The 23,838-nt window shown below is 39.5% G+C and overlaps 1 protein-coding gene across 3 annotated transcripts; it reads left to right on the top strand.

The window, feature by feature from the left end:
• The first annotated feature begins 126 nt into the window (after positions 1-126).
• Positions 127-18,022, top strand: mdm2 (MDM2 proto-oncogene). Of its 3 annotated transcripts, none has more exons than XM_062066610.1 (12): positions 127-279; positions 4,049-4,103; positions 4,182-4,256; positions 4,332-4,465; positions 8,271-8,323; positions 8,393-8,457; positions 8,535-8,616; positions 12,482-12,669; positions 12,740-12,871; positions 12,944-13,015; positions 16,747-16,906; positions 16,982-18,022. In XM_062066610.1, exons 2-12 carry the CDS (start codon positions 4,077-4,079, stop codon positions 17,455-17,457), a joined length of 1,464 nt encoding a protein of 487 aa, XP_061922594.1. In that variant the 5' UTR covers positions 127-279; positions 4,049-4,076; the 3' UTR covers positions 17,458-18,022. The 3 variants fall into 3 exon arrangements, with proteins under 3 accessions (XP_061922594.1, XP_061922596.1, XP_061922595.1); XM_062066612.1 differs by lacking the exon at positions 127-279 and adding an exon at positions 333-962; XM_062066611.1 differs by lacking the exon at positions 127-279 and adding an exon at positions 1,859-3,880.
• The last annotated feature ends 5,816 nt before the right edge of the window (positions 18,023-23,838 follow it).

Raw genomic sequence — 23,838 nt, 5'->3', positions numbered from 1 at the left:
ACAATGTTTCAAGTCAATTCGAAATAAAAGTACGTGTTTTTATCTCATTTGCTAATATAAAAAAAAAAAAGTTAAAACATTGTATTTAAAAGATTAGAGAAGTCAAATGACTTGCTGGATGAGCCGCTGAGAGGCAGTGTCGGCGTTTGGCCACCAGAGGCGCTACCACAACGACAACACGCGTATATAACAGGAGCGGTAGTTTCAACTGTTCTGTAACCTGTACAATTTATCTTTTGAAAGCCAAATTGGATTAAATCCTCCGTGGACAAAAAAAGGGTAAGCCAATCACTGCTTAAACCAACGCATTATTCTCACCACAACCTCTTAGCTACGCGTTTAAATGCAGTTGTTTGCACAAGTTAGCCGTGTGCTAGTAGGCCGCGAAGCCTCGGACTTTCCTGCCTGGGCGGACGGTCAGAAGCTCTTCTGAGCTAACACGCTTTAACCTTAGCGAGTACATTTATTTGTGGACTCATTGCTACCTTTTGTTTGGGGTTGGGATAATCGTTCAGTGATATAGTTTTCACTGCCAAACCGAACGTATTTCGAAATCAGTTTTAACTACGCTAAAAGGAGGTAACATACGGATACATTTGCGGAACAAGGTGATTTATTTTCTGTGTTCATGCCCTTAAATCATTGCAGTGCTAACTTGTGGGAAACGAGTGTAGCGGTATTGTCTACTTGATGTTGGAGTGACGAGGTACAAATTGTACAACATAGATAAACATAGCGAGTGAGAGAGAGTGGCAGGACAAGCAGAGAGACAAGCCCGGGCATATTGCTTGGTGTATGTGACGTCACAGTGACGTAACAAAGCGCTTCTTTGGTATTAACGTCTGCAGCTCGTCCCAAAGTAAAACCACCAAACCTTCTCATACTCAACTTTTGCATAGAAAACCAATCGAATTTTCTGTTTACTTCATATTAGTTCCCCTCTGCTAGGCATCATCTCAACTGTGAGTACTCAGTTTTCATATGTGTGTGTAAATGGGTACACACAAATATAAGCCATCAAACTAGAGATGTATGAATATGAAAATCTCATATCACCGTTCTTGTGACCAAAATGATCATAGCATTGTTCAATGTGCTCCAAAATGTATTGTACACACACCAAGTTTTATTTTGAAATACATAGCAGACTGTCAATGTACTTTTCTTGGCAGAAGAAACATGAAACCAATCTTCAAGCTTTTCAAAAAGCACATTATTATTAGTTGAGTGTTTAATCATCTTCCTTCGTTTTAATGTGTACTGTAAATGTTTTAACATGTTTTTTTAATGATAACGGCATAACCGGTGTTCGCAATTATGTTAAATAGCAGTGTTTCCCACACTTTCATTTATTTGTGGCGGCCCGCCACAAAAGAATTACGTCCGCCACAGATTTAAAAAAAAAAAAAAAAAAAATTTTTTTTTTTTGTCCTGTCCAGCTTCTCAGGCAAATCATATAGTTGATGTAGATGCCCATATAGGCTGTTGAGATTTACTTTACAAAAGAGAAGTGTAGAATACTTCTCTTGTTGCCTTATTTGTATTTGACCACTACTGTTTTCTGTTTATTTGTTACTGACTGTGGCAGGACACCTCTGCCTCTGTTTCACTTTATGTTGCTGGTAAATAATATGGTTGTGGTAGTAGGCTAAAGTTAAATTATTTAGTATGCACTAATTAAAGGGGCAGAGCTTTAAGAGACATTTTAGCTTTTATATTTTATAAGACATATTTTTTGTAAGAACCACAATTAATAAATATATTTCAGTGAATAAGTTATTGTTCAAATCCGTATATAAATATGTACATAAAGTGTTGTAATTGTAAAATGGATGGATGGATGGATGTTTAAAACAACTTATCAATTAATAAGTAAATTTTTTGAGGCTTTTTAGTGGAAATCATATGATTGTAGTAAATTATGCAAATTACTCGATGATGTCATGGTGACCACGCCCATAGCCCCGCCCCCACCGCCACAGGTATCTTGGCAGTTTATGGGAAACACTAAATAGTGATTAGCGCGCTAGCTGGCTCTCCAGGAAATGAGTAAAGATTTTTCAAAGAGCAGTGATCAATCCCGATTTTACGATAATTACAATTTGTAACGACCATTCTAAACGTCAGGCATTTTACTGCGCTTTGTCATTACCACAGAAATCGTTACAACTTTATAAGCATCACTGAGTTTTTTTCAAAGTGCGGTAGTAAATCATGGTAATAGGATAACTACAATTTGAAATGGCAATACTCTAATCGTTACATCTTTATAAGCAACATTTCATCTTTTTCTAAAAGTTCATCATTTTGCTGGGTTTTTAAATGTTTTATTTTATTTCTACAACGTGCCCATGGTTCTTAAAAAAAGCAAGCCAAGGTCCGCAAATGTCCCCGGACCACAGCATTGTTGACCGGGTATGCACAGCATTGTTGACCGGGGCTCTCTGTCTTCTAGCTCTCTTGCTAATCATTGTTTCGCTTGAATTTGATTACCGAGCAGGGCTGCAACAATAAATCGTATACATTTCTTGATTTATTTTCTGTTGCTTTGATTAATCGTCTAATGCAGGGGTTCTGAAGTCTTTTTGAACTTGGGACCCAACTTTTCCATGAGAAAGAGGCACAAGGTCCACTCAAATATTAACACTGAATAAGTCATTTTACTCTTGATTTTAATTGTATTCAATATTTAAATTAAATAACCTATCCTACTTACAGTTTAACAGCATAAACTTTGTTAAATGATATGAGAGTTTGTGTCAAGTCTTAGGTCAGGCACACAAATAAATACTAATCAAATTTACTGACAGAAGGGACTCAATACTCATACAATTACACAGTGCTAAAATAAATAAATAATAACTAAATCAATAATGATAAATATAATGTTTCTTAAGTAAACTGTCAAAATTAAAGTTCACATGAAAATACAGCTTCACTATTTTAGTCATAATTTTTGCGCTTAAGAAACTTCTCTATGACTTTAGCTCCAGACCTACTCTGTTTGTTTGAAATTGTCATTGTTGGCACAAGTGGTGGAAACTGAGTACCGCTGCGGACCACAGCTGAGAAACAGATATTTTGGTAAAGAAACATTGACCTAATGAGTATAAGTAATATAGAATTGATCAAATATGGGCCGCAAAGAGTTCCCGGAACTTTAAATACGCAGACATAGTTTCCCTATGACTGCTGCATTACAGCACAATGAGAGCGGTGGTGTGCGGGAAGTGGAAAGTTTAAAAAAAAGTACTTGTATTAATGCACACGTTAAAAATTCAATTTCAATGTTGATGATGTGCATTTATGTAACAAAAATTAACGTTATGGCAAGCATGAAAATAGTTTATTTCAGCTATTTTCCTTAAAATACGCATTGAGTCAATGGCGTATGTTATAGCTCATTACTCAACGGAACAAACCAATCAAAAGATGACCAAGAAAATGCATTAGGCAGGAAACCCTTCCATCTGTGCCAAATCTGTTTGAGGTGGCGAGCCACCACAACTATAACTTAACCCTGTAAATGAAAACATAATCTGTGATGTTAATATTGTCACTTTTAGTCGGTCTAGTTTAGCTGGGATGGGGCCTGGTTGGCTTGGTTGTCACTAGGCAATCCGTGAGTCACGTCAGACTAGTCCCGGCATGTCTACTACGATGATTCAATCAGCTGTTGCAGTCTGTGTGTGCGCTGCTGACTCAGCCCAGCTGGCCCTGATAGGCCGGAATGAACTAGAGGCAGCCTAGCGTAAGTCTGGTCTAGTCCTGACATGTCTCAGTCGCTCTATAAGGGGACGCTGCTGCACTTGCCTCCCACTCTTTCTGCACTTTACCTCTGCATGTCTTGCACATCATGGACCACTGACTGCACTCTCTGGTAAGAAGTCCTTTATGGAGCTTAGATTACGTATTTTAAAGATGTTTGACTGTTAGACTGATTTTATGTTGTGAATATGTGCTCTTCACTTAAACAAAAAGCGTACAAGAAAGTGGACATAGCCTGCAGACTGTTGTTACAGTTGTGCTCTTCCTTTTGTGTGTGTAGATTGTCCATATCATCTAACAAATACAACATGGACACCTCTGACGACAACAAACTGGTCAGTGCTGCTTGTTACTAGCAGTTACCACACTGGTTGCCTACTTAGGTTCTCACTATCAAGCTTCTCGTGGTTCAGGTCCGACCCAAGGAGGGGTTGTGCTCTTTGCTGCAGCTGGCAGGAGCCACCAAAGATGTCTTTACCATGAAGGAGGTATGGCATCACAGACTTTTAGAAGAAGAAGGTTCCCAACATCACGTGACAAACGGTGCTCGAATGTCCTTTTAGGTGATGTTCTACCTGGGTCAATACATCATTCAGAAGCAGCTGTATGACCAGAAGCAGCAACACATCGTGCACTGCTCCCATGATGAGCTGGGCCGTGTGCTTGGTGTTGACAGCTTTTCAGTCAAAGAACCTCGGTAAGACACAAGTTAGTGGGGCCCTCAGAATTCCTAATTATGTTTTTTCCTTTTCTTGTACACTTATTTTTACCCCCAGTGGGCTTTTTGTCAAATTAAAAAAATGTCTGTTAATTAAATGCCAAAATCCTTACCTCTTATTGACATAACAGCTTTAGCTTTAAGTACAGCGCTGTTATTGTGAAGGTCGGAAGTGTGCTGCTGTTTTTAATGAGCAGTTCAGAGGCGAGGCTGTGTTGAAACAAAACAAGAGCCTTTCAAGTTGCAACTACCGCCCTCTGTGTACATTGAACAGCGTTCATGTCACCAGGAACTGAGTAAGTTGGCACAGTGAATTGGTTCTGATACGAAGCTCTTAACTCGAAACACTTGTATCTCAAATTAACCGTTGTATTCATTTTAATTCGGTGCTTGGCATCCCCACAACAGCACCATGTGAACATGTAACATGCCTTTTGAAAGGTAAAATAAACTTTTAGAAAAGTAAATTTTAATGAAAAAAATCATAAAGTAATACAATAAAATGTACAGTACAGGCCAAAATTTTGGACACCTTCTCATTCAATGCGTTTTCAGAATCAGGATAGTTTTTATTGTCATTGTTTGAGAACGGGTTCACAAAGTAGGAATTTTTCTTGGTGTAATCGTGCAACATAAAACAGCGTTTTCTTTATTTTCATGACTATTTACATTGTAGATTGTCACTGAAGGCATCAAAACTATGAATGAACACATGTGGAGTTATGTACTGAACAAAAAAAGGTGAAATAACTGAAAACATGTTTTATATTCTAGTTACTTCAAAATAGCCACCCTTTGCCCTGATTACTGCTTTGCACACTCTTGGCATTCTCTCGATGAGCTTCAAGAGGGAGTCACCTGAAATGGTTTTCACTTCACAGGTGTGCTTGAAGCTCATCAAGAGAATGCCAAGAGTGTGCAAAGCAGTAATCAGAGCAAAGAGTGGCTATTTTAAAGAAACTAGAATATAAAACATGTTTTCAGTTATTTCACCTTTTTTTGTTAAGTACATAACTCCACATGTGTTCATTCATAGTTTTGATGTGACAATCTACAATGTAAATAGTCATGAAAATAAAGAAAACACATTGAATGAGAAGGTGTGTCCAAACTCTTGGCCTGTACTGTAGTACTAACAACTATAGTAATTATAATGAAGTAATGTAAGATTATTGCACAGTATTAACTAGGGGTGTGGGAAAAAATCGATTCGAATTCGAATCGCGATTCTCACGTTGTGCGATTCAGAATCGAGTCTCATTTATAAAAAATCAATTTTTTTTACTATTTTTATTTTCTATTTTTATTTTTTTAAATTAATCAATCCAACAAAATAATACACAGCAATACCATAACAATGCAATCCAATTCCAAAACCAAACCCGACCCAGCAACACTCAGAAGTGCAATAAACAGAGCAATTGAGAGGAGACACAAACACCACACAGAACAAACCAAAAGTAGTGAAACAAAAATGGATATTATCAACAACAGTATCAATATTAGTTACAATTTCAACATAGCAGTGATTAAAAATCCCTCATTGACATCATCATTAGGCATTTATAAAAATAAAAAAAAAGAACAATAGTGTCACAGTGGCTTACACTTGCATCGCATCTCATAAGCTTGACAACACACTGTGTCCAATATTTTCACAAAGATAAAATAAGTCATATTTTTGGTTCATTTAATAGTTCAAACAAATTTACATTATTGCAATCAGTTGATAAAACATTGTCCTTTACAATTATAAAAGCTTTTTACAAAAATCTACTACTCTGCTTGCATGTCAGCAGACTGGGGTAGATCCTGCTGAAATCTATGTATTGAAGGAATAGAGAATCGTTTTGAATCGGGGAAAAATCGTTTTTGAATCGAGAATCATGTTGAATTGAAAAAAAAAAATCGATTTTGGATGGAATCGTGACCCAAGAATTGATATTGAATCGAATCGTGGGACACCCAAAGATTCACAGCCCTAGTATTAACCTTGGAGAATGGACTTCTGCAGTATCTTCTTCCAGCTGCCAACACACCATCAACAGCTTTTCTGTATTTTTATGGATAAATGTTGCTGTTAAGGTGTTACTGTAACTCATTCTGCTTCAGTATGGTGCTGACTAGCAGTCCTACGCTTAAATTGCTTCGCCAAGTTGGCGACACGCTCGGTCAGGTTTTAGTTATTTTCTTTCTTTAATTCAGTGAATATGATTTGCTTCTCCTCAGCATTGGAAAAACAAAGTTCTTGATCTCTAGCTATTAGATAATGCTATGGACGCTTACGGGGTTCACTCTGACATTTGCGTCGCCATTTATTGGCAGAGGTGCTTGTTAGGGATGGGCGATACCACACTTTTAGTATTCGATACGATACCGATACTTTTTCTTGCATTTTCATCGATACCGATACCAATAATTTCTTATTGGCAATTTTTTGTCAAAAAATATTATTACTATTGTTATTATTTAAGACAAATCACAAGACAAATACAGACCATTTATACCACATTTATTATGGTCAATATATAATAAAAGTAAAATTAAAATAAATAACATAAATATGAAAAATAAATTAAATATTATATATAATAATAACTATATATTATATATAATAATAATTAAATATTAGGGCTTTCCAATTAACAGTCAAATCCGAATTGCAAGAAGCTGCAGTTATTTTTTAAAGTTTGTGATATAATTAGCAATTAATGAAATATGAAATAGGCTAATGTTTTTGAAATGTAAGAAATCATGTTTCAGATTAAAACCAAAATCACATTCAATCATATATTCAAGATTTTCTTGGAAAAAATAAAACTGTAATGCAAAGATGAGGAATCTCCAAATTGTATTTCTTTCTTATCATGTTTAAAATACTCAAGCAATTTTCAACAACACAGTAAATTACCCTGTGTGGAAATTATTTGAATTTAGGATAATCACTTAAACAAAAATATTCAGTAAACATTACTAAAAATGTTTTAAGTCAACAATTGGACAACACTGGATATACCTGGCTGCATCGCTGTCGGCTGGCTGTGTGTGTGTTGCACGTTGACGACGCTCATTCGCTGTCTCCTGTCACGTGACTGGGCCAGCTCTATACTCTGCCAGGTACAGGGCTGTCCCAGCACATAAGTAAGTCATCAAAAACATCTGAAAGTGATGCTTGCACCCCCCACACGCCGTTTTTTGGTTTATATCGATACTTTTTTCAGAAAAGTGATGCCAAATGAGTAGCGTGTGAGTATCGATATATCGATACCACAGGATCGATACGCACATCCCTAGTGCTTGTACTGTAACTCCAATTTTTGCTTGCAACTTCAAGCATAGCAATTAGCCAAGAGGCCGCTCTTATTTCAGAACACTCTTAAGTTGAGGTACCACCGTATTAGAATATTAGCGAGTATTAGATGCTATCAAGGTATCATTACCTTACCAACGGTGATGATTATGACGCAAAGATCTGGCATCGGTAGTTTGGTGCACAACAACACAAGTAAATGAGATTTGTCCTGGCTAGCATTAGCTTCGTAGGTTGTTGGCAGACTTAGCCTGGGTTTCAAGTGGCTGTTTCAACATTGTTTAGTTCAAGAGTGGGTAGGTGAGTGTTTTGTGACCAATGAACGGTCTCTTGAAACCTGACTGTCGTTATGCATGGCATTCAGCATTTAACAGTAGATTCTGTTTTTAGTGGCCAGTCTGATAATGTGAAAATCTTAAGGCGCCGACTTGGTGATTAAGATGACATTCAAAGCTTTTTTTGGTGTCGTTTCAGGGTTTTATTTACCGTGCTCACCAAGAACCTGGTGGCTGTGACAAGCCAAGAAGGTAAGTCCTCCTGACGACACCTGTGCAGCCGCTAAAGAGACACATGATGGATTGAACGTGTCTTTTCAGACTCCTCGCAAAGTTTAGGTGAAGCAAGCAGCAGCAGCCAGGTGGAGCAGACGCAGGTCAGACAGGTTCGTAACGGCAACTTGTGAAAAATCTCCCCACAAGCATCCTCCTGATCTGTGTCCTTGTGTTTGGACCCAATTAGGAAGCTGCAAGTTGCTCCACAACACCAAACAGGAGGAGACAAAGGAGGCGGCGGCGTCGGAGCTGCAGAAGCAACGACACAGGTGGGTGAAGACTACGCCATCTTGATCCCTTCAAAACTGTTAATGTGCATGTCTCTGCCAAAACACTAGGAGCGCTGTTTTCCAGGGGTCAACCCATGGAAGTGGTTGACTTTATTTGCTACCTTTGTCGTAGGCGAACAATGTGGGCGTTGTTGCAGCTGTAACTCACGGACGTGTTTCAACACTCACTTTTATTGCAAAGTGTTGATCCCAAATCAGAAATGGCGTTGGCGAAGGTCAGCTGTGCGTCCTGGGAAAGACTTGTACATACAGGATGTCATGTAGCACAAGACAACCAATCACAGCGCCTATGGTCCACGTCGCCGCCACATAGGGATGGGTACTGAATTCGGTACTTCTATAGGCACAGTTACGGGTATTAATTAATGTGCCAAATTACGATACTTCTGTTGCTTGTAGTGTCATGTCTGTTTGCGGACTAAACACTTGGCGAAGAAGCAATCTCTCAAGCAACACTGGCTAATATTTCAATTTTGAGCCTGATTAAAAAAAAACGCTTGAACGTACAGTAAAGCTACACTTTCCCAAAATGCACTAGCTCGATGCTAATTTACATTGGCTTTGTCATATATACTGTATGCTTCTTCTTAGCATTAATGGCCTTACCTAATTTACATTGGCTTTGTCATATATGTGCTTCTTTTTGGTGTTAATGACCATACCTACTTTGCATTGGCTTTGTCATATATATGCTTCTTCTTGGCATTAATGACCTTACCTAATTTACATTGGCTTTGTCATATATATGCTTCTTAGCATTAATGACCTTACCTAATTTACATTGGCTTTGTCATATATATGCTTCTTCTTAGCATTAATGACCTTACCTAATTTACATTGGCTTTGTCATATATATGCTTCTTCTTGGCATTAATGACCTTACCTAATTTACATTGGCTTTGTCATATATATGCTTCTTCTTAGCATTAATGACCTTACCTAATTTACATTGGCTTTGTCATATATATGCTTCTTCTTAGCATTAATGACCTTACCTAATTTACATTGGCTTTGTCATATATATGCTTCTTCTTAGCATTAATGACCTTACCTAATTTACATTGGCTTTGTCATATATATGCTTCTTCTTAGCATTAATGACCTTACCTAATTTACATTGGCTTTGGCATATATATGCTTCTTCTTAGCATTAATGACCTTACCTAATTTACATTGGCTTTGTCATATATATGCTTCTTCTTGGCATTAATGACCTTACCTAATTTACATTGGCTTTGTCATATATATGCTTCTTCTTGGCATTAATGACCTTACCTAATTTACATTGGCTTTGTCATATATATGCTTCTTCTTGGCATTAATGACCTTACCTAATTTACATTGGCTTTGTCATATATATGCTTCTTCTTGGCATTAATGACCTTACCTAATTTACTTTGGCTTTGTCATATATATGCTTCTTCTTAGCATTAATGACCTTACATGGCGATTTCAACACCTCCAAATTTGGTAATGTAAACTACAACTAAGATGCACGTTACAATCGAATAGCAAATGTGTAATAAATACGTTATTTGAAGTTCAAACACTTTACTTTGTAGGGCGCAACATTAGACTAGACCGTACATTCAACTTCAAAGCTAGGCAACACATCATAGCTCATACAGTAAAGTTAAAAGTTAAAGGACCAATGATTGTCACACACACACTAGGTGTGGCGGAATTATTCTCTGCATTTGACCTATCACCCTTGATCACCCCCTGGGTGGTGAGGGGAGCAGTGAGCAGCAGCAGTGGCCTCGCCCGGGAATAATTTTTGGTGATTTTAACCCCCAATTCCAACCCTTGATGCTGAGTACTAAGCAGGGAGGTAATGGGTCCCATTTTTATAGTCTTTGGTATGACTCTGCCGGGGTTTGAACTCACAACCTACCGATCTCTAACCACTGAGTAGTCAGTACTGCCATCTAATGTCTTGGAATTGCAACTGCAAGCAACGTCTATTAAATAATACTTGTAAATGATACTATAAAAAGAAACCAATATACAAACCCCGTTTCCATATGAGTTGGGAAATTGTGTTAGATGTAAATATAAACGGAATACAATGATTTGCAAATCCTTTTCAAGCCATATTCAGTTGAATATGCTACAAAGACAACATATTTGATGTTCAAACTGATAAACATTTTTTTTTTGCAAATAATCATTAACTTTAGAATTTGATGGCAGCAACACGTGACAAAGAAGTTGGGAAAGGTGGCAATAAATACTGATAAAGTTGAGGAATGCTCATCAAACACTTATTTGGAACATCCCACAGGTGAACAGGCAAATTGGGAACAGGTGGGTGCCATGATTGGCTATAAAAGTAGATTCCATGAAATGCTCAGTCATTCACAAACAAGGATGGGGCGAGGGTCACCACTTTGTCAACAAATGCCTGAGCAAATTGTTGAACAGTTTAAGAAAAAACGTTCTCAAGCAGCTATTGCAAGGAATTTAGGGATTTCACCATCTACGCTCCGTAATATCATCAAAGGGTTCAGAGAATGTGGAGAAATCACTGCACGTAAGCAGCTAAGCCCGTGACCTTCCATCCCTCAGGCTGTACTGCATCAACAAGCGACATCAGTGTGTAAAGGATACCACCACATGGGCTCAGGAGCACTTCAGAAACCCACTGTCAGTTACTACAGTTGGTCGCTACATCTGTAAGTGCAAGTTAAAACTCTCCTATGCAAGGCGAAAACCGTTTATCAACAACACCCAGAAACGCCGTCGGCTTCGCTGGGCCTGAACTCATCAAAGATGGACTGATACAAAGTAGAAAAGTGTTCTGTGGTCTGACGAGTCCACATTTCAAATTGTTTTTGGAAACTGGACGTCGTGTCCTCCGGACCAAAGAGGAAAAGAACCATCCGGATTGTTATAGGCGCAAAGTGTAAAAGGCAGCATGTGTGATGGTATGGGGGTGTATTAGTGCCCAAGACATGGGTAACTTACACATCTGTGAAGGCGCCATTAATGCTGAAAGGTACATACAGGTTTTGGAGCAACATATGTTGCCAGCCATATGGACGCCCCTGCTTATTTCAGCAAGACAATGCCAAGCCACGTGTTACCTCAACGTGGCTTCATAGTAAAAGAGTGCGGGTACTAGACTGGCCTGCCTGTAGTCCAGACCTGTCTCCCATTGAAAATGTGTGGCGCATTATGAAGCCTAAAATACGACTACAGAGACCCCCGGACTGTTGAACAACTTAAGCTGTACATCAAGCAAGAATGGGAAAGAATTCCACCGGAGAAGCTTCAAAAATGTGTCTCCTCAGTTCCCAAACCTTTACTGAGTGTTGTTAAAAGGAAAGGCCATGTAACACAGTGGTGAACATGCCCTTTCCCAACTACTTTGGCACGTGTTGCAGCTATGAAATTCTAAGTTAATTATTATTTGCAAAAAAAAAATAAAGTTTATGAGTTTGAACATCAAATATGTTGTCTTTGTAGCGCATTCAATTAAATATGGCTTGAAAAGGATTTGCAAATCATTGTATTCCGTTTGTATTTACATCTAACACAATTTCCCAACTCTTATGGAAACGGGGTTTGTATAACAACTGGACAGCACAACTAGCATAATCATCTCATTTTTAAATGTTACATAAACGTTTTTTTGATTTTATTATTAAACAATTAGCACATAACATACAAAAGTACCAAAATTAATACCAGCATCGGGATGGAAGGGGGAGGAGCCAGCCGCCGTCCCAAAACTTGCACGTCAACGGAATCAAAATCCAAACTATTAACATACAACAAAGCGCTGCTTCCTTAGTCATTGAAGGGAAAACAGCTAAACTCCTCCCCCTTGTGACACCCCCAGGCCCCTCCCACAGCATAGAGGAGGATAAGGAAGAGGAGGCCTCAGAGGAGGATGAGGACGGTCCAAAGAGGAGGAGGTCGGACAGCTACTCCCTGACCTTTGATGACAGCCTGTCCTGGTGTGTGATTGGTGGACTGGCAGCTGGGGGGGACAGACGCAACAGCCAGTCGTCCAACTCTCACAGCGCTGTGAGTACACGCGCACACACACACACACACACGTACGTGCTTTACTGAGCCCGTGTGTGTGTGTGCACAGGGAGGGAGGTCGGAGGTCACGACTGCTGCAGCCGACTCTGACAGCGACAACTTCAGCGTGGAATTCGAGGTGGAGTCTGTCCATTCCGACGACTACGGCGAAGACGACGCGTCTTTGTCTGCAGACGACCAGGTGAGGACAAGACACTCCCTGACGCCCTGGCTGCCAGAAACAAGGTGTTTGAAACGTTTGGATCGCGTCCAGGTGTACGAGTTCACCATCGTCGATGCGGAAGACGACGACTCGTTTGACGAAGACACGGAAATCACTAAAGCAGTGAGTTCCCACGCACACACATACTGGTTATCATTTGGAATGGGGACCAAGTTTGTGATCATCACTTGTGGGGACCACCCTTTCTACAGGTGGTGGAGGCATGAAAAAAATGGTGTAAAATGTCCACTGCCCAGTTAGCTCATACACGTCTTTAAATGTCTGGATTGATGAAGTCATGTGCTGATCATTCTTACTGGGGACCCTGGGGGAAAAGAGTTAATATGGTTCATGGGGACCAAATTTAAATAATTTTGCATAATTCACACAAATTTGTACGTGACTACTGAGGACCATTAAAAAAAAAAAGTTCAAATTAAATCTGACATGATGGTCAGAATACAGCACTACAGCTGTCCTCTTACAGGAAGTTTCACCACTTAAATGTTAAAGCAAATCCTGCACCTTCTGTGACATTACCGTATTTTTCGGAGTATAAGTCGTTCCAGAGTATAAGTCGCACCGGCCGAAAATGCATAACAAAGAAGGAAAAAAACATGAGTCGCAGTGGAGTATAAGTCGCATTTTTTGGAGAAATGTATTTGATAAAAGCCAACAGCAAGAATAGACATTTGAAAGGCAATTTAAAACAAAGAAAGAATAATGAACAGCAGGCTGAATAAGTGTACGTTATATGAGGCATAAATAACCAACTGGTATGTTAACGTAACATATTATGGTAAGAGTCATTCAAATAACTATAACATATAGAACATGCTATAAGTTTACCAAACAATCTGTCACTCCTAATCGCTAAATCCCATGAAATCTTATACGTCTAGTCTCTTACGTGAATGACATCAATAATATTATGTGATATTTTACGGTAATGTGTTAATCATTTCACACATAAGTCGCTCCTGAGTATAAGTCGCACCCCCGGCCGAACCAAGAAAAAAACTGCGACTTATAGTCTGAAAAATACGGTACTCGCTGTTAATTTTGCCTCAACGCCGTACTAAATTGCGGGACAGGGAGACGACAGGGGCGCCAAACAAGCTCGCTAGTTAGATTTAAGATTGTTTATTGTCATATGCACAGTTAGTTTGCCGTACAATGAAAATCTTACTTTGCTAGTCCACCCTCCAACAAGTCACACGGTACTTAGCTAAAATAAAAATTACAAATGTTATATACAAGGCACAGTGAGTAACAACATTATTGCACATTCTGATTCACAGTCAACAGTATAAATATGGAACTATGAAAAAAACTGCGACTTATAGTCCGAAAAATACGGTACGGAAAACTACTATTTAGCAGTAATGAAGTTGTCTGCAACTCCAACTAGCATATATAGAAGGATGGAACATTCTGAATGTCAATCATACTTTAAGGTAATAATGTTTTATAATCATGCTGTATGAAAAGCTTAAAAATCACTTAGGCATCTTCAGAATGGATCTGACATTTAAAACGATTTCCCTTTAGGGGACCTGTTTTTTTGTCCCCATACCGTCAGAGGTCCCCTAAAGGTGACTGTGTAAACAGAGTGATGTCCCCATTAAGTAAGCATTGCCAGAACACACACACACACACACACACACACACACACACTTTGTCCCAATGAGACGTGTGTGTCTGATTCCATCCGATTGTTGGGGCTAACGATTCGATTCGATTCAAAACTGTTCTCGAATCAAAATTAAAACCTTTTCAATAACATTGGGTGCCATTTCTATGATTAACTACATCCCTCCATATAATAACATTAACAGCTCTGAAAAATTTCTATATTCCTTAAAAGAAAACTGGTTCTGTTTAATAAAATTCTACCCAAACTTTTCTCTTTTCTAAAGTAAATCTGTACAGCAGATAGGAGCGTCTACATAAACAATATGATTTGCCTAAGAGGCTGGACAGTACAGATTAGGGTTGTACGGTACACCGGTACTAGTATAGTACTGCGATACTAATGAATCATATTTGGTACTATACCGCCTCTAAAAAGTACCGGTCCGACCCCCCTTTTTTTTAACGGGCGATGTCGACACGTCATGGCGACAAATAAAGTAAGTTTCTTACAAGTACCATTATCCCTGCAGGACGAGGAATAGCTAAACATGCTTCACTCCACACCGTAGCTCACCGGCGTCACAATGTAAATAAACGCCATGGGTGGATCTACACCTGACATCCACTGTAATAATACCAAGTACAGGAGCGTATCTAGTCGATACTACTATGATTACATCTAGAGATGTTCGATACTGGCTTTTTTGCCGATATCCGATATTCCGATATTGTCCATCTCTCAATTACCGATTCCGATATCAACCGATACCGATATATACAGTCGTGGAATTAACACATTATTATGCCTAATTGTGTTGTGATGCCCCCGCTGGATGCATTAAACAATGTAACAAGGTTTTCCAAAATAAATCAACTCAAGTTATGGAAAAAAATGCCAACATGGCACTGCCATATTTATTATTGAAGTCACAAAGTGCATTATTTTTTTTAACATGCCTCAAAACAGCAGCTTGGAATTTGGGACATGCTCTCCCTGAGAGAGCATGAAGAGGTTGAGGTGGGCTTGGTTGGGGTGGGCGGGGTTGAGGTGTGTGTGTGTGTGTGTGGGGGGCGGGGGGGTAGCGGGGGTGTATATTGTAGCGTCCCGGAAGAGTTAGTGCTGCAAGGGATTCTGGGTATTTGTTCTGTTGTGTTTATGTTGTGTTACGGTGCGGATGTTCTCCTGAAATGTGTTTGTCATTCTTGTTTGGTGTGGGTTCACAGTGTGGCGCATATTTGTAACAGTGTTAAAGTTGTTTATACGTCCACCCTCAGTGTGACCTGTTGACCAAGTATGCCTTGCATTCACTTGTGTGTGTGAAAAGCCGTAGATACTATGTGACTGGGCCGGCACGCAAAGGCAGTGCCTTTAAGGTTTATTGGCGCTCTGTACTTCTCCCTACGTCCGTGTACACAGCTGCGTTTTAAAAAGTCATACATTTTACTTTTTGAAACCGATACTGATAATTTCCGATATTACATTTTAAAGCATTTATCGGCCGATAATATCGGCAGTCTGATATTATCGGACATCTCTAATTACATCGATATTTTTTAGCATCACAAAATCTTTTTTCCTTTAAAAAAAATTAATATTATGTTTATAAACTCAGTAAATACGTCCCTGGACACATGAGAACTTAAATTATGTGTATGATCCTGTAACTACTTGGTATCGGGTCGCTAACCAAATGTGTCCAAAACTAATGTCAAGTATCAAACATCAGAAGAATAAGTGATTATTACATTTTAACAGAAGTGTGGATAGAACATGTTAAAAGAGAAAGTAAGCAGATATTAACAGTAAATGAACAAGTAGAATAATAATCAATTTTTACAGTTTGTCCTTTATAATGTTGACAAAATAATAGGTGTATAAATGACACAATATGTTACTGCATATGTCAGCAGACTAATTAGGAGCCTTGGTTTGTTTACTTACTACTAAAAGACAAGTTGTCTTGTATGTTCACTATTTTACTTAAGGACAAAATTGCAATAATAAACATATGTTTCATGTACCCGAAGATTTTTTGTTAAAATAAAGCCAATTAGGCCATTTTTTGTGGTCCACCTTTATTTAGAAAAGTATCAAAATACATTTTGGTTCAACCCTAGTCCAGATTAAAAAACAAAAATAGATTTTTTTGTTTATTTATTATTGATTAGGAATCGTTACAAATAAAACTATTTTTTTTACACCCTGTGTGTGTGTGTAGGATTACTGGCGCTGTGGCAAGTGTGACGAGTTGAACCCGCCTCTCCCGAGAAACTGCCTTCGTTGCTGGACGCTGCGCCAGGATTGGCTGCGGGACACTTCCTGTCCTAAGGCCCTGCCCAGGAAGCCGACGAACCAATCAGCCGTCGGAGATGCTGCAGGTGTGTTGCGGTCTGTTTGATCGGGAACAACAAGCGGTGGATTGTCTTCATTGATGGCTCTGACGTGTCCTGAAGGTTCTGATGCTGAGGATAACGAAGGCGTCGACGTTCCGGATGGAAAAAGAACAAAAAGTCCTGATCCTCAGTCTCAATGCTACTCTGACTCCGCCTCCTCCGCGCCCAACTCCCAGGATCTCCTGTACATCTCCCAGCCCTCCTCCTCGCAGGAGAAGCTGTGGATGAGCGATTCCCAGCCGACCTCCTCCACAGAGTCACTGGAGATTCTCCCGTGCTCCGCCGCCGATCCTCCCGCCCCCGGCGACGTCCCCGAGCTGGAGCGCAGCGTGTCGGCTGAGTGGCGCCTACCCGAGTCGTGTCTGGACCCGTGTTTGATCTGTCAGTCCCGACCCAAAAACGGCTGCATCGTCCACGGCAGGACGGGTCACCTCATATCCTGCTACGTCTGCGCCAGGAAGCTTAAGAAGAGGAACAAGCAGTGTCCCGTCTGCAGGCTTCCCATCGAGGCTGTGATCCTCACCTACGTCAGCTGAGACCTCCCTGAAGTGTGTTGACCTACCTCTGCTGAGATGTCCCTTCCTTCCACAGTTAATCTCCAGCGCAATAACACGTTGAAATAATATTCATCAATAATCATTCATTTATATTCTAGAAAATTCCAAAAATGTTCCTGAATTAATTTACGTTTGTGTTTATTTTTGAACAATCAGCACCAACAGAAACATGTCAAGCAATGTTTGATGTTTTTGTCACAAAGTATTTTCGTGCTTAGTTTAACGTAATGCCACTCTTTACATTCTCCATGCAGTTTTGTGATGATACAATATTCTATAAATGTTTCCTGAAGCAGGAAATATGAAGTTTAACTTATATTCTTGTCAGGAAGTATCCTTGGAAATAATGCTAGAAACAACGTAAATGTTTTGTTGCTATTAACATTTTCTTCCTGGAAACTTCATGACAATAACTTGACAATGGACTGTGTAAAAAGAAATGTTAAAACAAGAAATATTTATTTATTTAAGCAGACACTTTGAATGACCTCTTTAAAGATTAATCTACAGCTATTTTCCTTTGTCAATAAAATAAGTCATTTCCGCTTGTTTTTTTCTATGAGCTCCCCCTGCTGGCCACCAAGCGTAACACCAATGTCAAGCAATGTTTGCTCGTTTAGGCAACGCTTGATGATTTTGTCACAAAGTATTTTCGTGCTTAGATTAACATAATAAATAATGATAAATGTCACTCTTTACATTTTCCATGCGGTTTTGTGATGATAAAATATTCTATAAACGTTTCCTGGAGCAGGAAATATGAAGTTTTACTTATATTCTTGTCAGGAAGTATCCTTGGAAATAATGCTAGAAACAACGTAAATGTTTTTTTGCTATTAACATTTTCTTCCTGGAAACTTCATGACAATAACTTGACAATGGACTGTGTAAAAAGAAATGTTAAAGCAAGAAATATTTATTTATTTAAGCATACACTTTGAATGAAACTCTTTAAAGATTAATCTACAGCTATTTTCCTTTGTCAATAAAATAAGTCATTTCCGCTTGTTTTTTTCTATGAGTGCTCGTTTAGGCAACGCTTGATGATTTTGTCACAAAGTATTTTCGTGCTTAGTTTAACATAATGTCAACTCTTTACATTCTCCATGCGGTTTTGTGATGATAAAATATTCTATAAATGTTTCCTGAAGCAGGAAATGCGAAGTTTAACTTATATTCTTGTCAGGAAGTATCCTTGAAATAATGCTCGAAACAAAGTAAATTTTTTGTTGCTATTAAAAAAATGTTCTTGGAAGTTTCATGACAACAATTTGAGAATGGACTGTAAAAACAAATGTTAAAACAATAAATATTTATTTAAGCAGACACTTTGAATGAACTCGGTTGTCAATAAAATAAGTCATTTCCGCTAAAGGGGGCTTGGTTCTTTCTATGAGCTCCCCCTGCTGGCCACCAAGCGTAACACCAATGTCAAGCAATGTTTGCTCGTTTAGGCAACACTTGATAATTTTGTCACAAAAGTATTTTCGTGCTTAGTTTAACATAATGCCACTCTTTACATTTTCCATGCAGTTTTGTGATAAAGTATTCTATAAATGTTTCCTGAAGCAGATAATACGAAGTTTAACTTATATTCTTGTCAGGAAGTATCCTTGAAATAATGCTCGAAACAAAGTACTTTTTTGTTGTTGCTTTTAACATTTTTTTTCCTAGAAACTTCATGACAACAATTTGAGAATGGACTGTAAAAAGAAACGTTAAAAGAAATATTTATTTAAGCAGACACTTTGAATGAACTTGGTTGTCAATAAAGTAAGTCATTTCCGCTAAGGGGGGCTTGGTTCTTTCTATGAGCTCCCCCTGCTGGTCCCCAAGCGTAATGTCAAGCAATGTTTGCTCGTTTAGGCAATATATGTTTTTGTCACAAAGTATTTTCATGCTTAGTTTAACATGTCACTTTACATTTTCCATGCAGTTTGTGATGATCAAATATTCTATAAATATTTCCCGAAGCAGGAAATACGAAGTTTAACTTATATTCTTGTCAGGAAGTATCCTTGAAATAATGCTCGAAACAAAGTAAATTTTTTGTTGCTATTAAACAAATGTTCCTGGAAATTTCATGACAATTTGAGAATGGACTGTAAAAACAAATGTTAAAACAATAAATATTTATTTAAGCAGACACTTTGAATGAACTCGGTTGTCAATAAAATAAGTCATTTCCGCTAAAGAGGGCTTGGTTCTTTCTATGAGCTCCCCCTGCTGGCCACCAAGCGTAACACCAATGTCAAGCAATGTTTGCTCGTTTAGGCAACGCTTGATGATTTTGTCACAAAGTATTTTCGTGCTTAGTTTAACATAATGTCACTCTTTACATTTTCCATGCGGTTTTGTGATGATAAAATATTCTATAAACGTTTCCTGAAGCAGGAAATACGAAGTTTAACTTATATTCTTGTCAGGAAGTATCCTTGAAATAATGCTCGAAACAAAGTAATTTTTTTGCTGCTATTAAAAAAATGTTCCTGGAAATTTCATGACAACAATTTGAGAATGGACTGTAAAAAAAAATGTTAAAACAATAAATATGTATTTAAGCAGACACTTTGAATGAACTCGGTTGTCAATAAAATAAGTCATTTCCGCTAAAGGGGGCTTGGTTCATTCTATGAGCTCCCCCTGCTGGCCACCAAGCGTAACACCAATGTCAAGCAATGTTTGCTCGTTTAGGCAACACTTGATAATTTTGTCACAAAAGTATTTTCGTGCTTAGTTTAACATAATGCCACTCTTTACATTTTCCATGCAGTTTTGTGATGATAAAGTATTCTATAAATGTTTCCTGAAGCAGATAATACGAAGTTTAACTTATATTCTTGTTAGGAAGTATCCTTGAAATAATGCTCGAAACAAAGTACTTTTTTGTTGTTGCTTTTAACATTTTTTTTCCTAGAAACTTCATGACAACAATTTGAGAATGGACTGTAAAAAGAAACGTTAAAAGAAATATTTATTTAAGCAGACACTTTGAATGAACTTTGTTGTCAATAAAGTAAGTCATTTCCGCTAAGGGGGGCTTGGTTCTTTCTATGAGCTCCCCCTGCTGGTCCCCAAGTGTAATGTCAAGCAATGTTTGCTCGTTTAGGCAATATATGTTTTTGTCACAAAGTATTTTCATGCTTAGTTTAACATGTCACTTTACATTTTCCATGCAGTTTGTGATGATCAAATATTCTATAAATGTTTCCCGAAGCAGGAAATACGAAGTTTAACTTATATTCTTGTCAGGAAGTATCCTTGAAATAATGCTCGAAACAAAGTAAATTTTTTGTTTCTATTAAAAAAATGTTCCTGGAAATTTCATGACAATTTGAGAATGGACTGTAAAAACAAATGTTAAAACAATAAATATTTATTTAAGCAGACACTTTGAATGAACTCGGTTGTCAATAAAATAAGTCATTTCCGCTAAAGAGGGCTTGGTTCTTTCTATGAGCTCCCCCTGCTGGCCACCAAGCGTAACACCAATGTCAAGCAATGTTTGCTCGTTTAGGCAACGCTTGATGATTTTGTCACAAAAGTATTTTCGTGCTTAGTTTAACATAATGTCACTCTTTACATTTTCCATGCGGTTTTGTGATGATAAAATATTCTATAAATGTTTCCTGAAGCAGGAAATACGAAGTTTAACTTATATTCTTGTCAGGAAGTATCCTTGAAATAATGCTCGAAACAAAGTAAATTTTTTGTTGCTATTAAAAAAATGTTCTAGGAAATTTCATGACAACAATTTGAGAATGGACTGTAAAAACAAATGTTAAAACAATAAATATTTATTTAAGCAGACACTTTGAATGAACTCAGTTGTCAATAAAATAAGTCATTTCCGCTAATGGGGGCTTGGTTCTTTCTATGAGCTCCCCCTGCTGGCCACCAAGCGTAACACCAATGTCAAGCAATGTTTGCTCGTTTAGGCGACACTTGACAATTTTGTCACAAAAGTATTTGTTATAGGCGAGTAAGGGTTGCACCCCTAACAGAATGGTATGTCCCAGCAGCTAGCAGGAAGTGTGTGTTGTGTTTACGTCCGGGCCATCAGTGGCAATAAAGACCACTGAATGAGTTACACACTATTGTCTCCTGTCCCAACTATATACAAGAACATGGCGTCAGAAGTGGCTAGACCCAAAGTTTGAGGGTTGTGTGTTGTCGTGCTGCACTGACGGCACACACGAAAAAAAAAAAAAAGGAGCAGTGGAGGCGAAGACGGGAGATTTAGCCGTTAGCAACAAGCTAGGCTAACAGCGATAGCTTCACCATGGCTTCCTGCATACCACCACCGGAGGAAATGAAGCTGAGTGGCGATATCACAAGTAATTGGGACAATTTTAGAGCCGAATTTGAGGATTATATTCTGGCATCAGGACTAAAAGAAAAATCAAAGGAAGTGCAGGCAGCAACCCTGCGACGAGTGATGGGCGCTGAATGCCGCCACATATACAAGCATAACCTGGGACTCACGGCGGACCAGCAGAAGGACGTGGACGTCATCCTCGAGAGTCTCGGTGCGTATTTCAAGCCAGCCAGAAATGTAATATTCGAGAGATACGTTTTCGGCAACTGCAAGCAAGATGAAGGGGAGCCCATTGATGCGTTTGTAACGAGGCTGAGGGAAAAAGCTGCTTCCTGTGAGTATGGCCAACTCGGAGAGGAACTTATAAGAGACAGAGTGGTGTTGGGTGTCAGTGATGAGGGTGTGCGGCGTCGCATGCTCAGAGAGAAGGATCTCACGCTGACATCAGCCATCGAAATATGCAGAGCTGCTGAAATGACGGATATCAGGTTGAAGACGATGGCACAGGACAGGCCGCTGGAGGCAGTGCATGCGACAGATGGCCGGCGGCCGCGACCAACATCTAAGCAGGAACACTTTAGCAAGTTTCAGAATCAGGCACAGAGTGAGGGTGCTGCATGTAGATATTGTGGCAACATGCACAAGCGCGGACGTGAACTTTGCCCAGCATATGGGAAGAACTGCCGCAATTGCGGAACAGCAAATCATTTCGCTAAGGTGTGCCTGAAGGGGAGACAAGCCCGACAATTGAACATAGCAGAGGCTGAGGTCCAGGAGGATATGGTCAGGGACAGCACAGAGGCCCACATCTACACAACAGAGAGCATAGGTGCAGTCCAGGGCGGTGGGAGGAAATGGTTTGCTAACATAAGAGTGAATGGTGGGTCTCAGAGGTGCCAGCTAGATTCAGGGGCGACCTGTAATGTGATGAGTATACAAGACAAGAGAAGACTGGCGCCTGGTGTGGAGTTAGGGCCGAGCCAGACCAGATTGGTACTGTATTCAGGCGAAACGATGCAATCCATAGGGATATTCAGGACAGAGTGTGTAGTGAGGGGCAAAACACACAAGCTTGAGTTCGAGATAGTGAGAAGCAAGCAGAGACCCCTGCTGTCGGGCGAAACCAGTGAGCGGCTAGGCCTAATGCGCTTCACCATCCCTCAGGAGCTGCTTATGGTGGGGCAGAGCAGGTCAGAGCCACTAACTAGGCAGCACCTTGTTATGACATATGATGATGTTTTTAACAGTCCAGTCGAATCCGTCCCAGGGGAGGTTCATTTTGAGCTAGACAAAGATATAGCCCCGGTGCAGGCTCCCCCACGCAATGTGCCAGTGGCACTCAGAGAGGCAGTCAAGGCTCAGCTAGATAAATATGAGCGAGATGGGCACCTAGCCTCAGTGTCAGAGCCAAGTGAGTGGATTAGCAACATGGTGATAGTCAGACAGCCAGACAAGGTGAGGATCTGCATAGACCCCAAGTTTCTAAATCAAGCTCTGAAGAGGTCACATTACCTAATGCCGACCTTAGAGGATGTGCTATACAAGCTGCCTAAAGCGCGCATATTCACCCTTGTAGACGCACGTGATGCCTTTTTACAGTGTAGGCTAGATGAGGACAGTAGTTACATGACTACGTTCTGGACACCGTGGGGCAGGAAGCGCTGGTTAAAGCTACCGTTTGGTGTGTCAGTAGCGCCAGAGGTATACCAGCGGAAGCAGCATGAGCTGCTGGCAGGGCTTGCTGGTGTAGAGCCAATCGCAGATGACATACTGGTGGTAGGGTGTGGGGAGACAGATGAGGAGGCCATACAGGACCATGACACAAAACTGATAGCGCTCATGGAGAGGTGCAGAGAAGTTAAGCTAAGATTGAGTCTAAAGAAGCTGCAGTTCAGGCTTAGAGAGGTCAAGTTTCATGGGCATATTCTGTCAGCAGAGGGGCTCAAGGCAGACCCAGAAAAGATCAGGGCAGTCCAGGACATGCCACACCCCACCGACGCCAAAGCAGTCCAGCGGTTCATAGGGTTTGTCACCTATCTCGC

The sequence above is a fragment of the Entelurus aequoreus genome, linkage group LG12 (assembly GCF_033978785.1).
Source record: "Entelurus aequoreus isolate RoL-2023_Sb linkage group LG12, RoL_Eaeq_v1.1, whole genome shotgun sequence".
NCBI classification, from domain to species: Eukaryota; Metazoa; Chordata; class Actinopteri; order Syngnathiformes; family Syngnathidae; genus Entelurus; species Entelurus aequoreus.
The sequence above is the reverse complement of the archived record's forward strand: the minus strand, read 5'-3'. Positions and strand labels throughout refer to the sequence as shown.